At 38.0% G+C, this 17615-nt stretch overlaps 1 protein-coding gene across 1 annotated transcript in view; it reads left to right on the top strand.

Annotated features, from left to right (window-relative positions):
• The window catches only part of SNTG1 (syntrophin gamma 1), a 460796-nt gene that overhangs the window by 327690 nt on the left and 115491 nt on the right, over window positions 1-17615 (top strand). The window contains exons 10-12 of the mRNA XM_089899181.1: window positions 9344-9446; window positions 14453-14535; window positions 16363-16493. Of these exons, the coding sequence (XP_089755307.1) occupies window positions 9344-9446; window positions 14453-14535; window positions 16363-16493 (317 nt within the window). The remainder of the gene's footprint in view (window positions 1-9343; window positions 9447-14452; window positions 14536-16362; window positions 16494-17615) is intronic.

The following is a 17615-nucleotide window of genomic DNA, read 5'->3' as shown; positions in this document are numbered from 1 at the left end:
TACCGCGTCTCGCTTTGGTTTTCACATCTTGACAATTCATTTTGTACGAGATGATCTTATACAGAATTCTATAAAAATAAGGAAACGTGTTATGATTTCTCTCCTTTCCTTCAAGAATTCCACTTAAATCTGGTGCACTGTTTGCAAACTAGACATCCATGTAGCTGTGGTTAAGCTTGTGGATTTAGAATAAATATGTGCGTTACTTGAGTCTAATGTGATTGTAGGAAATGTTATCATTTGTATGGGACATTATTTTTAAACATTCTGTTTTTTCTTGGATGACTATGAAGATGTTCTGTACTTCACTTGTCTGCCTCAAGTATATCATAACCACGTCCTATAAGAAATATGCTCCGTATTTTTACCCTGGAATGGATGTCTTTTCTCCCCATTCCTCCAAGATTCGAACTGAACGTATGTTAATATGCAGTGACTGCATTTTATAAACTTAGCTTTCTATCATCTAAGGAAGGCGGGGGCCATTCAAACAAAGGTCTGACTTAATGAAACATTTTAAGGCCTCAGTAAACGTTTGATTACACTCGGTGTGGTAAGTGGACCTTTGCTCATCTGAAAAGTCGCTGATGCCCTCCACGGTGTGACCAGCGAGAGAAGTGTGGGCGCAGAGGCACAGCTGCTGAGACCTTCGCGTTGCGGGCAGGTTCGGCCCACGCGTGCGTTTGTTCTTATCCTGCTGAGCAGTGGGGGAGGGTGCAGAGCGTCGGTGGCAACAGCGTTGCGTTGCCAGCAGACTGTGACGCCCGCTGTTGCTGGGCAGATTTGGGTCTGAGTGATTTCCACACGCTCTCCACTTTTTAACACCTTCCTCATCTCTTTCTGCTCCTTTTAATCCATTGTAGGCATCTGTCTTCTCACTGATGATTGTCTGTAGAACTAACGGGCTTTATCCTCCTCCTGTCAACACTGCACCTGCTATATCACATGTGTGGTGTTTGAACGCGTTAGATGCTCGATGTACGTTTGTGCATTAACCGAAATTCCGTACTCATCTGTCCCGATGCACAAGAAAGTACTTTAAGCAAATGCAGTCTCCGCAATTTAGAAGGAAGTCACTGACGCCTGGGAGACTCTCTCCCAGCACCTTCTCAGACCCGGGCGGCATGGTGGTGGGCAGAGCTGGAGTCCACAGGTAAAGGGACAGGTGGGCTCTGACACATGGTGAACAGCTGCTCCAGGTCTCTGTGAGAGTCAGAAATGCTTCCTAAGGAATTGTTTAAGCTTTACCATTAACCTTTTTGGGCAGTGGCCCAGTTGGAAGAAAGGGGAACTCACTTACTCATGTAGTTTTACTTCTCAGTCTGTCATATATCAGATGTTATGTTTGAGCAGGTCACTTCACTTTTGAATATTTTCAAATTCTCATTCGTAAATTAAAAGCTGATAACTTTTGCCTTGTTCTCGTCACAGGCTTTATTTTATAAACTGAAGGCGGCACTATAGCTGGCACACGTGGTAACACGTTATTCATTTATATCAACGTGAATCATACAACGGAATGTAAGACTTTTAGCAAAAGCTAATTAACGAACCAAAATAATTTCTTAGACAACATGGCCCAATATTCGGGAGAGAGAATATAGTCAAAATGAATTATTGTCGGGATATTTTAACAATGTTGTGTCACGTGTCGTTGTCATGTCTGACGGTGTGGTGTTTAAAGAGCCGTTGAGTGTGCCCATTGGCTGGGAGTGATGGAGAAGGTCAGGACGGGATGGGGGACGCCTGCTCTGCTCAGCCAGCTGTTAGGCTGTTGGTCTGGTTTTGTTCCTGTGGTTTAAAGAATAATCTACATTCAGTGAGATGCAAGATTCAAGCTTATTATTCTTCCTGTTTCTGTCCAGTAAAGAGTACACAGAGTCCTCTATACACTTTCTTACAACATTATTCTCGTAGTATTATTAACACTTAACTATTCAATCCATTCGGATTTATCGTTAGTGTATCCCCAGCTGTGCTCGCACCATTTATGATACCAGCCCTTTTAACACTACGTTTAAAAAAAAAAAGACACTGTATCATGTATTACAAGTTCAAATACATTAAGATCTATTTTGGAGGTTCTATCCATTTCTACTGATGAATTTGTCCATTTGAATATTAATACATTGATTTGATTATAGGATTTAACAGCATATTCAGGGATTGATAACTTCTCCCAATTCCTACTACTCTTCTTTTTAAAGTATTTCTCAGATGTTCTGGGGGACATTTTAAAACTTTCTGTTGACTTAGTTTGTTTTTATTGAAAACTTCACCAAGTATATGGCATATCGTTGTTAAGAGCTTAGATTTTATTTTGTGTCCTTCAATAAGAATTTACAATTTCTTTAAAGCAATCTATGACAATTAGTTAAATTTCTAAAGATTTTATAGGATTCTCCCCCAGATTTTTAATAATTTTCCTGGTGTTTATTGCTATCATAGGAAAAAGGGTATTTTTATGTTACAGTAATCTTATGTGAAGCTACATTATCTTTTAAATTCCAATTAGCATTTTAGGGGAGTATACTTGGAGTCTGCAATTATATTTTTAATAAAAAAATTGTATTTTCTTAATAGTTATAAAATTAATTCCATTTTCTTATTTTACTTTATAAGTAAAACTCATCAAGATTTTTGAAAACTAATGGGCATCTTTATCCAGTACCTGATTTTGATTAACATGGTTTCCTTGTTTTAACATTTAGGATAATTTTTACTGCTTTTTAAAATTGACTTTATTAATTTTATTCTTTCAAAAATATTTAATGAAGGCTTTTTGTGAGCCAGGTGCCATCTCCGGCTCTTTGACTACATCTGAGAACAAGATACAGCTTGCTGCCCTGGTGTGGAACCCAGCTTCATGGGGCAGAGACAAATGACAGCATATTAGACACAGTGTGTCAGCACAGTGCATGTGGGTAGGAAGGTGCTGACAGGCTATGAAATGACAGGTAGTGCAGGTGAACAAAGACAGAGGTATGTGGAGAGCTATCATTTGTAAAAGGTTGGTGAATGTAGGACTCATTGGGGTAACTTTTGATCAAAGAGTAGAAGGAGGTGAGGGTGTAAGCCACACAAGTATTTAGGGAACGACCGTGCTGGGCTCAGGGAACAGCCAGGCATATACAAGAAGCATCGTAAGGTTTTCTTCTATTCCTATTTTCCTTAGAGTTTTTATTAGGAACTGCAGCTCGGTTTGACCAAATGTCCTCTCAGAATCTCTAAGGGAGGGGAAAAATCTCTCTCTCTCTCTCTCTATCATCTCTGTATATCTCAATAAATCTATGTATCAGTAGATAATGTATGTATATTTAACTTGATGAAAGTAATTACTTCGATAATAACATCTGATATTTATCCAGGCTTGCTGTTTTGAAATAAAACCTACTCAGTCATAGTTCAATTTCTTTTGTCACTTGTTGGAGTCTATATGCTAACAGTGTGTTTAGAATGATAACATCTGTATTCATATTAATAATGGTCACGTTTTCTCTTCATAAAATTTCTTATTAATTTTCATTTTAGTTTGATTTAATAACATGAATTAAAGCAACTTCAATAATTTTATGCTGGAATAATTACTTCTTAAAGAATTAGGTAAAACTTAGTTTTGAACCCATCTGGTCCTGATGTCTTTTTAAAAGTAAACTTTTTACCTATTTAAAAATTTAATTTAACCTGCCTAATAGCACATAAAACTAGTCAGTTGGCACACAGCAGTAAGAAAATACAGTAAAATATTACTTGTATCATTGAAGAAATCATCTTGGAATTAAAGCAAATGCTGAAATAGTGCTACTGTAGCGTGTGCAGTAGCTAACCATGCATTCTGCTTGTTGAGTTAAAGTTCACCGTATCTAGAAGGTGACATTTCACCCGCTGTTATTACACAGAATCTTATTTTAATGAGGTCTTTGAAAGTGATGGGATCTTTAGTCATAGCTTTAAGTATTACAGTAAAAATGGATCACATGTTCTACATAATCTTGCCTCACTAAAGTAAATGGTTCTCTTCCATGTTGAAATTCATTGATATATTATCATTACTATATCCTGATTATTAGAGCTGACATTTGTTATTCAGTCAACCTTCATTCTTATTTGTAATATTTACCAAAATTGAAAAATTACTGCATACTTGAATACTACTTTAAGCTGAAACTTTAGGAATTCAGGAGTATTAAATATTTGGTAGTTCTTTTTTAAACATACACCTATGTATACATTTTTGCTGTGACTTTTTATTTTACAACATAACATTCAGACTTGAAGTGCCTATGTAAAGGATCCTACTGTACTTATCTATGTACATGGAATGTTTTTCACAAATTAAAATGCAGGAAGGGTGGTGAAATGAATGAATGTGTGAAATGGGAATGTCACGTTGCCTTTTTCTCCAGCTGTTATGTCCCCAACAATCCTAACCCTCATCCCTTATTCCATCTATTTTTAGCTTTTCCAGCACAGTTCTGTGTCACTTGGTGGTAGCAATTGAAGGTGAGAATGTCTAAATTATCCCCAATTCCTTTCTTATTTTGCATCGATTCCTCCAAATTCTACATGATACTTGATTTCCCACAATTGATTCACCCACCACTTCCAATGGTGATGTGATTTTCCTAGGTACAGTTCTATACCTTATTTTCCAGCTGGATAATTTCTGCTGTTACACTTGATTCACTATCCAACCAACAGCACCAGGGCTTGTGGACATTACAGACTCTGTCCTTGATTGGACGTCTCTCTCTTATGAAGACCCTGTCTCCTGCCCTGAAAACTGGCACCACGCTGCCCCACCTGCCATCTGTAGGTGTGAAAGTGTACCCCTGTCCTCACACCACAGAGGGGGTCGTGTGCCCCTGCCTCCAACGCTCCACAGATTCCTCTGAAAACCTAACCATGGATGTAGAGTGACAGGGGCCAGAGAACCCAACCCCATTCAGGAAGGCCTTACAATTACAGTTTCACCTCAAACTCTTATGCTGTAATAATATATGGAATAAGTAAATTCTTTCTTCCCCACAATTAATATGAATGAAAAATGATTACACAATGAAATGCTTTGTTTACTCAGTGTTCACAGGTGATCACCATGTCAACATGAATAGTAAAGCTTGATATATTATCTAGTGTTAGCGTAGTTGTTTTGTCTGAAAAACAGTTTGTTTAAAATCATTCCTCAAAGTCACGTTCAGTTTCCTTTCCTGCCAGAGGTCAAGACTTTAAGGAAATTATTTACTGCAGGTAACATGTCAAGAGGGACGAGTCCAAAGTCAAAGTGAAATTCTAGGTAACCGCTTTGCAACGCGGCCGTCAGTGAGTTGCAATGTTTATCTTCCCCTCTGGAGATCTGAATCTTGTCTGGCTGTTCTGACATCATGCTGGGCTAAGAGCTGAGGTCTTCACAAGCTGTCTCAGTGCTCGTTTGCCACTGAAGATGTGTGTGTGTGTGTGCGTTTCCTAATGTGTGCTTCAGGCAGGTCCAGGCAAATCAGAAGTCTCTATTTTCATCAGTTAAAAACAATAGCCAAGGTTGGAGAGGAAGAGGGATGAGTAGGCAGAGCGTAGAGGGTTTTAGCATTTAGCGAAAATACTCTATGACTCGCCGATGGTGGATACATGTTCGAACGCACAGAATGCTCAGCACCAAGAGTGAAGCCTAACGCAGGCCGCGCACTCTGGGTGATGTTGCCGTGTCGACGTAGGTTCGTAAGTTGTAACAAAGGTCCCACTCAGCGGGGGCATGTTGATCATCGGGGAGACTGTGCATCTGTGGGACGGGGGTCTAGGGGAAATCTCTGTACTTTCCCCTCAATTTTGCTATGAACCTAAGACTACCCTACAAAAATAAATTCTTTAAAAATGAAAATATAAAATAACCCCCAGCTATGAGCACTTTTGACTTCATAGCAAAGCAGTGGCAGACAGCTAAATTCCTCTTTAGAGTCTCATAGAAGATAGGGTGGCCCCAACAGTATGGAGGAAGGACAGAGACCACAAAAGGATTTTATGAAGTTTCCCTTCTAACAGACGAATGGAGCTTAAGAATATTCAGTTCACGGACTGAGCTGTTAGCTTGTTCTGGTTTAACAGAGTCAGCCTATAAATATCCCCTTTAATGCCACTTCCCTTTTCTGTTTTCACTGATTGCCCTTTTTTACCAATCTCTGTCCCTTTGCTCACGTACTCACCCAAGGCAATGTGAGAGCATAACTGTGCTGATACATTATCTGATGAAAATGCACACTTGATTTGCACTATAAAATGTGAATGAACATGAAGAAGACGATTGGATTGGTGCTGATTTCTGATTTTTCAGGAAGATGACATTCATCATTATTCATGATGTGGAACCTACATTTTCCAACCTGACAGTATCAGGCCAATGAAATATGCATCCAAGGCATAGTAGGAAGCCTGAAAAAAATTAAAAACACATTGTGTCAATCCTGGTCACTGAAAAGATGGATAGTTCTGCATTAAGAAATGTGTATGTGTCAAGGACTTGAAGTTATGCTTATCCAGAAAGATACCCATAATTAGCCATTTATTAAAAACAAAGTAAAATAAAGTTCTCTCTCTAGGGTAAGATTTTATAATTTTTAAAAAGTTTTTATTTTTCTCAGTTACACTTGACCAAAACTTCAAGATTGAAGTATACAAATGTAAAGCTTTAAAAGAAAACAGTTGCCCGTTGCCCATTTCGGAGGTAACTATATTTAACTTATACATTTCTACTTTATTCTCTTATTTACACTTGAGGTGCTTGTAATGTTATTTTTTATTTAATGCTAGACATTATCTATTGCACGCTTAAGATGGAATGTGAGTATTTAGCCATTGCATTCCACTGTCCCATGTATTTCACTAACACACTCCCAGTGCACTTACATAATAATGATTATATAAATATTAAATGTCACTTGGAAACAAGCCAAGTTCATAAATGCATACTAAGCTAAAAACTAAAGAAAAAAAATGGGGACTTTGCATGGGATTGCCTTGAGTATGGAAAAGCAGGAGAGAAATGATTTCCTCACAGTGTTATGTCTGGGGATCCGTGACATAGCATCTCCCTCATTTATTTAACAATGTTGTATTTGTTTGTTGAAATTAAATCAAAACCAGTTGATCTTTGTATATTACTTTGTATATATGCTATTCCATACTAAACTCACTTAATAACTCACCTGGTAATGTCTCATGTAATAGCGTCCATAGGCTGTTAAGGATTTTCTGTGTTCAAAATCACATTACCTCTGAATAATGTCAGTTTCATTTCTTCTTTCAATTTTTATGACTTTTATTAGCTCTTTTCTTGCCTTATTTCAGTAAGATCTGAAGAAAAATTAAGTAGAAATGAAATTGGTGGACATTCTTGCCTCAGTTCTGATCTCAAAGAGAAATGTTTCAATAATTCATAGTTAATGCTATGATGCTTCTCATACATTTGTGTGTACTCTTTATAATATGAGGGATACTCCTCTGTATACTCAGTTTTCTATGAGCTTTTATCAAATGAATGTAATCAAATGCTTCTTTGTATCTATTAAAATAATTATATAATTTCCTTCATTTAAAAAATTGTCTCCTTTTAACGTGATGAAATATATTGTTTTCATGTGTGTGTCTGTATCTTCTCTGTTGCTCAGACTGGGCTAATTTTATTGTTCTGTCCTCAAGTTTACTGATTCTATCTTCTGTCAGTCTATCACCAGGCTAATCCAGCAAGGTTATGTATGTTATTGTATTTTTTAGTTCTATAATTTCATTTCCTTTTTATAATTTGTATTTCTTTCCTGAGATGTTGTAATTTTTCATTTGGTTCAAGATAATTTTTAATTTCTTGCTGAAATATTTTTAAGGTGGTTTTAAAACCCTTGTCAGATGATTCCGGTATGTAATTCATCTAGTTTGTGTTACTTGATTATCTTTCCTCATTCAAATTAGGATTTTCCTGGGTCTTGGTGTGACATATTATTTTAATCCTGGCCATTTTGCTTATTTGTTAAGAGTCTCTGGTTCTTAGTTACTTATTTTTCTTTTTAGCAAGAACTCACTGTTTAGCACACAGTTCCTCGCCTAATTCTGTGGGCTGTGGTTCCACTGACAATATGACATTTAGAACCATTTTGGTGCTAGTTGGGTCTGATTGATTCATCTGCGTCATCAGGCTCCCCCCACCCTGCCCGCCACCCCGTTCCCTGATGGTGCTAGAGGAGGGGAAGGGGCTTCCCCAGGTCGGGTCGCTGCTGCCACTAAGTGGATAAAGGGATGCTTCACCTAGCAGTGGGTGGACCACCCCTCTGTTGGGAAAGATCTGTGCTCTTCCTCCAGGCCTGGGAGCCCTAATCGGTTTTTTTTCTCTCTACCTTTCAGAGTTCTACTTGGTTGTGTCTGGCACTTTTTTCAGTGTTTTAGTTGTACTTGTTTGGGAGAGAGAACTTTATGCCATCTTGTAGGGACCAGAAATCATTCTAAACCATTTTGATAGTCAATTCTTTAATGACTTTATGGTGAGCATTTTTCTATGTGTTTAATAAATTATGTCCCCATGTTTATTAATTGCTTCTTCACTAATTAGTCTTAATTCTTCTCTTAGTTTATGTGAGTTTTTAAATTATATATATATATACTTATATATTTTCCAGGTATGTTTGCTATAAATAATCCTCAGCTTTCTGAACTTCTTTTAATACTGCTTACATTTGTTGTGGTACAATATTTTGAGAAATTATCCATTATTTAACTGGTAGAAATAGACCTAGTAATTCTATAATTTAGGGAGTTGAGAGTTATTGATAATAGCTGTCTCCATCATTATTCTAAATTTTCAGGGAAAGGAAAAGAAAATATACAATGATATAGTGGGAAAATAATAACCATTTAGTTTTTGCAAAAGTGTTTGAGTGAATTGGAACAACTTTAATTAGAATTAGCACGCAGGGTAATTTATTCATAGATCTCCAAATAGTGCATCATGGATGCTCAATAAATATTTAGTAAATGAATAAATATAGTGGTTCAAGCACTACATCTTTCTGTAGACCTAACGTAGACCATAAACTCACGAGAGCCTTGATAAATGTGAATGGAGGATGATGACATCATGAGTGAACAGGGACCGCAGGATGACGGGAAGAGGAAGGATGTGGATGGCTGCATTCCTTCAGTGTTAGATCTTTCATCCCCTCCATCTGCCATAAAATGTTTCTGACCACTAGAGAAAACTGTGAGACATGGAAAAGACAACCCATTATTTCAAGGGTTTTCAATCGTACAAAAGTTTTTGCCAGCGTACTGACAATGGTATCATTTTTATTATGTTTTATGTTAGGTTCAGGTTCTTCGGAATGCCGGAGAAGAAGTGACCCTGACGGTCTCATTTTTTAAAAGAGCACCTGCTTTCCTCAAACTCCCACTGAACGAAGATTGTGCATGTAAGCATTTATGAAGATTAGGTAAAGTGCTCCCGTCACATTTACTTTCTAAGCCATTGTTTCCTGGCAGTAATTTATTTTTAAAGTTGGGATTCCTGCCTGAATGCAAACAGTTTTCTTTAATATCACAAAGCATTCAATTAACCCTTCTCCAAAGGGAACAGCTGTTGTTTGTGTTTCAGAATGTATTCACGTTTAGTTATTTTCCAACCTATAACTGGGGAAATATTATTTACTTTAAAAATAAATGTCATATCAAACATATACATTTTGTATCTCTATTAAAATTTCATTCATATTGTTTGATGAATATATATTCTCTAAGTAGAAAATAATATTCTCTTATTTGGCTACTGAACTTACTAAATAAGCATTTACACTTCATTTGTCCTGATGAGAATAGGGAGATTGCAGGAAGCCCCCGTCTCTGTGGAAATGTAATAATTTTCATAAGAGCTACTTAAAACTTTCTGTATCTATTTTCATATTATGAAATGAAATGCATATTATAGTTTTTGCTAAAAGCGAAGAATTATTTTTAACTGAGGCATAGTTTACATGAACTGAAATGCAAAGATCCTCAATGCTTAGTGGGATCAGCTCTGACAAACACGCACATTTGCTTAAGCCACATCCCTTTAGATCACAGAACGGTTCTGCCGTGCCTCTTCCAGTGAATAACATTCCCAGAAACAGCTACTGACTTAATTTCTTGTCATCAAGTATTAATGTAATCAAACTGTATTTATTCTTTTATGTCTGCTTCTTTCATTATGAACCGTCTCGTGTTAACATATTTCAGGAGTTTATTTATTTACATTGCTGTATAGTATTCTACCGTATGAGTGTAGTAAAGTTTGGTAATGCATTCTTCTGCTGAGAGGCAGCAGAACTGTTTCTGGTATTTTGCTATTGTAAATAAAGCTGCTATAAACATTGTCGTACAAGCCTTCTGGGAGTCACAGTATTTTATGTCACTACTCTAAGTACCTAGGAGTGGAATTGCTGAGTCACAAGACGGGTGTGCAATCAACTTGCTAACGCACTGCCAAATACATTTCTAAGGTGGGCGTGTATTTACAGACCCCCCACTGTCCACTCCAGTGGTGGATGAGGGAGGTCTGGCTGCTCTCCATTAATTCCAATATTTGATGGTCAAAAATTTCTTTAGCTACTCTCTTGAGTGTGTAGCGGTACCGAATTGTAGCTTTAATTTGCATTTCCCTGAAGACTAGTGATGATTAGCTCCTGTGCTATTTGCATATTTTATTATCTATTTGCATATTTTATTTTGTAATGTGTCTGCTCACATCTTTTCCCCATTTTTCTGTTGGTATGCCTTTATATTATCACACTGAAGGAGTCGATAAGCCTGTTTATAGTGAGCTTTTTGTTAGCTCTATGTGTTACAAACATTCAGTGCACGACTGTCTTTTTTACCTAAACGTGTGTCAAGTTTGCACAACTTTTTGATTTTGATAAGGTCTAATTTACCATTTTGTTGTTGTTGTTTTCGTTGTATATGCTTTTGGTTTTCTGCATCTTTTCTAAGAAATATTTGCCTACCCCAAGGTTGCAAGGATATCTGCCTACACTTTTGCAAGCAGCTTTATAGCGTTGACTTTTATGTTTAAGTTTATAATCTATCTTATATTAGTAACATTTTGGTTCCGAGGTAGGAATCAAGAATGAAGGAATCACTATCTTATTTCCACTAATGTATACGTCTGTTCTTTCACCAAAACCACACTGTTGATTATTGCAGCTTTATAATACTTTAAAAAGTCACCTAGGATAGGTTCTTCAACTTTGTGATACTTCAAGATCATTTGGCTATTCTAGATTCTTGGCATTACTGCATCCATTTTAAAATAGCACATCAATTTCTATTTAAAAAACTAGTATGATTTGGAATGTGACTGAATTTATAGACAATTAATATAATTAACACCTTAACAATTTTAAACCTTTCATTCCACAAACATATCTTTCCATTTATTTATATTTTAATTTTTCTCATCAATATTTTAATGTTTCCAGTGGGAAAATATTGCATATCTTACATTAAATTTATTTTAAGCATTTTATGTTTTTGTTTTATTGTAAATAATATTTTAAAGATTTAATTTTCTAATTATCTGTTGCTAACACATAGAAACAATAACACATCACATTTTTATATATCAACATTCTGCAGCATAGTTTAATTTTCTTATTAACCAGTAAGATTTTTGTACTTTCTCTAAATTTTTCTACATATAAAGTTATGTCATCTGCAAATAATGTTTTGCTTGTTTCTTTCCAAGCTGTATTTCTTTTAATTCCTTTCTTTGCGGGGGAGGGGCGGGTCATCGATTGCAACAGCTCCGGCCTCTTGTAAAACGCTGAGTGAAGTGCTGAGTGCAGACGTCCTTCTCCTGCTCAGGATATTAGTGGGAAATCTTCCAGTTTTTTACCATTAAGTGTGGCATCAGCTGTGGGTGTTCATAGATGCCCTTTATTAGAATAGAATAGAGGTGCCTTTATATTACTGGGCTCCTGAGGATTTTTCTTTTCCTTTCTTTTTTTTAATAGAAGTTAATGTTGAGTTGTGTCAAATATTTTTCCATGCATTGAGATATTACATTTTTTTCTTTTTTTTTATTCTGTTGATAGGGTGACTTTTTAAAAATTGATTTTGAATGCCAAATAAAGCTTGCTGCATTCCTAGGATAAACATCATGGTCATGGCCTATTTTTTTATGTATATTACACGTTTTAATTTGCTAATGTATTGCTATTTTTTAAAAAAATCTATGTGCATTAAAGATTTCCAGATGTACTTTTCTTTTCCTGTAGTGTTTTAGTGGGATTTTGGTACCAGGGTTATTATGTCTTTGTATAAGTTGTGAAGTTGTAACTCCTATTTCCAGAGAGAAATTGTTTAACAGAGATCATATCTCTTTCTTAAATGATGGAATAAATTCACCAGAGAAGCAATCTGATCCTAGAATTATCATTTTTGTTTTGTATGAATTAATTTCTTAAATGGATATAGGACTTTTTTGATATTCTCTTTTCTTCTTTTGTAAATCTGGGTTAGATTTTTTTCAATATTTTTGTTCATTTCAACTAAGTTGTCAATCTTTGCATGAAGTTATTCATCATATCTTTTCATTATCCTTTTAATATCTGTTGATTTGCAGTAATGCCTCCTCCTTCAGTCCTGATACTTATAATTTATATTTTCTCTCTTTTACTAGATCGTTTTTGCTATGGGTTTTATTAATCGTTCCAAAGGACCCATTTTTGTCTTGGTTAGTTCTGTGGTATTTTCAGTGTGCTGTTTCATTGCTTTTCACTTTTATTTTTATTATTTTCTGTCTTCTGTTTACTTTGTTTGCTCTTCCACTTCTGACATCTTAAGACACAAGCATAGATCACTGAGTTTACATCTGCCTTCTTTTTGTGCTATAGTTAAGTCTTTAAATTCCAAAGGACTGCTGTCAATGCATTACAGAATTTGATATGCTATGTTTTCATTTTATTCAGTTCAAAATGCATATGAGTTTTAAAGTAATATGTGTGTCCATTAAAAATATTGTCTCATAAGAGAGAAATGCAGAGAAAACATCAAAAGAAAAAATACAAAGTATGAACTTCTTAAGATTTAAAGAGTGTGAAAACTATATCTAGGCTAGTGTAGCAAAAAAGCCTGTTTCCCTTCTTAGCACCAGGAAAACTATAGAATTTCAGGGTCATAAAAGAGGAGAGCAGTGTCATTTTTGGGGTTTTTTTGAGCACGTCGGTTAATACATTAGGAGCGTAACCTGTAATGATGTTTGCATTTAAGCATTGTATGTCAAATAAAAATTGGGAATCAATTACATTAATAGATCGTATTTATCTACATTAACAACTCCAAAAATATAATGTTTACAGAAAAAGCAGTGAATCAGAAATCAAGAAATATGTATTTTAATCCTGACTGAAACAATTACTAAATTTTAAAATCTTAGAAAAATCACAAATCTTTAAGACATATATTATCATCTTTATTTTTTTTATACAGCAGGTTTTTATTAGTTATTTTATACATATTAAACACTCATCTTTAAAAAATAGACATTGGTAGGTTTCTCATGAGGATCTAATACGAAGTGTTTTAGTTGCAAATTCACAAAATTAAATAGTGTCAATGAGGGTGCTTCCAATTACAGTATATACCAAGAACAGTTGTAAAGACAGAGCACTTACAAACTTTTTTTGCATCATAGAGTGTTATGGTAAATAAACATGGGATTTGCTAGTAGATAAGACATGATATTAAATAGAATTGTGTAGCCAAACAAAGCCTTGCACCATTCTAAGTATGATTCATAAGAATAGGACACTTTGGATAATAAAATGAAATAGTATTTTTTATATGGTTGCATATTTCCCTTAATAAAACCTTAATATTTATGAAATCAAAGATAAATATTTAGACGTAGAGAATGGACTTGAGGACACGGGGTGGGGGAGGGATAAGCTGGGACGAAGTGAGAGAATGGCATGGACATAGATACACTACCAAACGAAAAACAGATAGCTAGTGGGAAGCAGCCGCATAGCACAGGGAGATCAGCTCAGTGCTTTGTGACCACCTAGAGGGGTGGGATACGGAGGGTGGGAGGGAGACGCAAGAGGGAAGGGATATGGGGCTATATGTGTACGTATAGCTGATTCACTTTGTTATAAAGCAGAAACTAACACACACACTGTAAAGCAATTATACTCCAATAAAGTTGTTAAAAATAAATAAAAAGAAAAGAAAAATATTTGCAGGTCTCTTTTGGGGCCACTTTAGGTTTTAATTTTTATTTTTGTTTACTTGCAAAACTCTGGCTTTGATATAAGTGAAATACAGATTTATTTTACTACCTGGCTTACCTGATACCACGGAGTATACTGAAGTACGCAGTGTAGAAGGTGTCCATGTAGAACAAGTGGGCTTCTAACCAACGATGCTGTGACTCTTCCCGCAGGTGCACCGAGTGACCAGAGCAGTGGCACCTCCTCTCCCCTCTGCGACAGTGGCTTACACCTCAACTATCATCCCAACAACGCAGTAAGAGGCCCAGGGCACAGTCCCCATTAATGAGGAGGGCACCCAAGAAAAATATATGTAGTTAGAGTTTGCACAGGCTGGTCCAGGACCCGGTTTCTCTGATATAATTGAAATCCTCGGCTGCTTTATTTTTTGAGAATTAGGATAATTCAGGGAGGAGAAAAATAAGTAGGTCTGTTATATTTTCCCCTCTCAGGTCTGTATCAAGCCCTTTGTAAGCTCTAGAGACGACTTGGAGAGGTCACGTGTAAAATCATACAATCATTTTATAACATTGCATATTATATGTAATTTCATGTTCTAAATAATTTGACATAATTTTTATCATTTTTCTTTTGAAATTATTTAGCTAAAAGTAGCTATATAATTTGCCATATATTAGGATTGCTTAGCAATCTTCATGCACACCAGGGAATCAATATAAAGGGAGAAAATCTAACCTACACATTGTATAAAATGTGAGGAATATTAAACTATACATGTATTTAATAATTGATAAATTTGGCATGTTTGTTTTATAAAGTGTCCATTATTATTTTCCACCTGTACTTTGGAGTAAACAGGTTTCTTTTTCTTTTATAAATATTTTGAAACTCCTTGTATTTCACCCTTCAAAACATGTACACATTCTAAAGACAAAATGATTCCCTCTGGTTAAATGTGAGACTAACAATTTCCCCTGTGCTCACAAACATGAAGAGAAGCAGAGCTCAATTTATGTAGAATTTTATCTTTCTGTTCCATGTATTAGGATGTATGTGACGTGGAGCTTCCTCTGACTTGTGTGGTTCACTGTCCATTGGAAATTCTTGAGCTCACTGTGGCATTTTACTCCAGAGTCCTCCTGTGGACATCTGCAGGTCTCCGTGGCCCTCACCGTGCAGCACTGCACAGCAGTAATCTCAGCTGAGTCCCACAGGCCTCCACGTCGTTTTCATTTGTTTGTTTTTTGCTCTGAAAGAGGAACCCTTGGCAACATCAAAGGTTATCTCTACAAGTATAAACCAGCCCCATCTGGGTGTACTTCACTGCCCTTCTCTTTTACTTTTGTTACCAGAGAAATAACTGTCACACAATAGTTAATACTTAAAAGGCGGGATCTTCAGAAGATGGCAAGATCTGAGTGCCTTAATTTCCTGATGAGAGAACGAATATACACAACATCCGCTGAAAAACTCAAATGTTATTCAAAGATGTGTCTTTTGTATACATAAGGAAAAAAACTTAAGCTTTTTATGAAACTTAAAATATATGTAATTTTAAACCAGTAGTAGTTGTCTTAACATTAAAACAATATAAGAAAATACAGACATTTTATTGACATAAACATGAAATTAAAACAATGGACAAAGATTTCCTGAGTGTTTGAGGGCTGTTTTATGGGAATATTCATTCTACTCACAAATGCTTTCAAGTAAGTGATGAATCTCAAGCCCTTATAACAACGTTTAGTGCTTAGCAGATAGAAAATATTTGCTAATTGAACTGACTGGATTTTTGTCACCTACTAGTTCACTGTAATTACAGTTCTGCTCCATCTTTCTCATTCTTGAATGAATTCAGTCGTCCTTCTCCTCTGCCCATTTTTCGTGTTTTCGCTACAATTCTTAATCTCAGGGATTCCCTCCTCCCTTTCTTATAGAATTCCATTAACAGCAAAATTAACAAATACACCTTTATTGCCAGTGAACAGGGATTTCCTGTGGTTTTCTATAAATGTCTTCTGATTATCTAAGGGTAAAATACCCCTCAGATGACAAGGGTGTGACATCAACACTGAAAACACAGAAACACAACAGCACTGCTGAACGTTTGTTGTCTTTTCAGGACACGCTGTCCTGCTCTTCGTGGCCCGCGTCCCCGGGCCTGAGGTGGGAAAAGCGGTGGTGTGACCTCAGGCTGATCCCTCTGCTGCATTCCCGGTTCTCCCAGTACGTGCCCGGGACAGACCTGAGCCGGTGAGTCATGTCAGCGGCCTCTGCTCGTCTGTTGATTGCATTTGAGACCTGGAGTGAGACTTGTAACCTGACATGCCTTACGGGTCTTACCTTCAGGTTTCTAAAAGTAGGAAGACCCGCAGAAGAATAGCGTAATGTAGTAAAACGCACCTCACTGCAGGTGCTCGAGGCTTAGGCTTGGCTCAGTTCTCAGCCCTGCTGACCGAGCCCTGGTGACGGTCAGGTACCAGCTCCATCACCCCGTTGCCTCTGAGTCGGGGGTCAGCTCAGTGGCTGGCTCGGCTCTGCTGCCACCAGGGAGGGTGGGCGGCAGGGACCAGCGGCCACCGCTTCACCGCTGCCGGGCAGCGCTGAATGCTCAGCTCTCCACGGAGCTCGGCTGACGGAGGGCGGCGGAGGGAGCGGGGGCTGAGGGCAGTCGGCCGGCTCCCACCACCTCACCTCACCCCACCACCTCACCCCACCACCTCACCCCACCACCTCACCCCACCTGGGGGATGACGGGTGGGTTGGAGCCTGAGGTCCTGCTGGGCCAGAGCGGTCAGCATGGGAAGGGGGCAGAGGGCTGAGCAGCTCCATCTCGGGCCGCCTCACTCAGTCTAATGGCTGCAGGCGGGTAGGGAGCCTCAGCTCCCCGCTGGACCTCACGCTACCGGGACGGGGCGGGGGCTCAGAGCGCTGCTTGGTTCACGCGGGTGGGGATGGGCAGGGCAGCTTGCCGCTCGACGCCTTGAACACCAGCAGGCAGGGACGGGAGGACAGGGGCAAGACCAGCTGCTGCTCTGCCTGCTGGAACCCTGGGGGGAAGGGTGGCGGTGCCACTGACGTTGGGCCAGATTAGGGCAGGCCGCCAAAAAGGTGGAATGCTTCTAGCCCGCTGCTTTGCTAGCCTTTGCACTACGAGGACAGACGCTCCTGGAAGCACTTTCTTGTCTTGCTCTTGGTCATCCTGGATGGAGACCCCGGAGCACCCTGCCTAGGATACACGGGAGGCGACAGGGAAGTTCAGGAGACTGACCCCCAGTCACCTCTCAGCCCCACGGCCCCCGGCAATCGCCCTACCCTTCCTCCTTTCAGGAGCTGCCTGTGCTGGCCCTCGGGTCACGGTGAAGGTCCTTTAGT

This window comes from Delphinapterus leucas, chromosome 17 (genome assembly GCF_059928025.1).
Source record: "Delphinapterus leucas isolate spDelLeu-1000000601 "Yukka" chromosome 17, BTC_Dleu_Yukka2, whole genome shotgun sequence".
In the NCBI taxonomy this organism is placed as follows: domain Eukaryota; kingdom Metazoa; phylum Chordata; class Mammalia; order Artiodactyla; family Monodontidae; genus Delphinapterus; species Delphinapterus leucas.
This window is presented reverse-complemented; position numbering and strand designations above follow the sequence as displayed.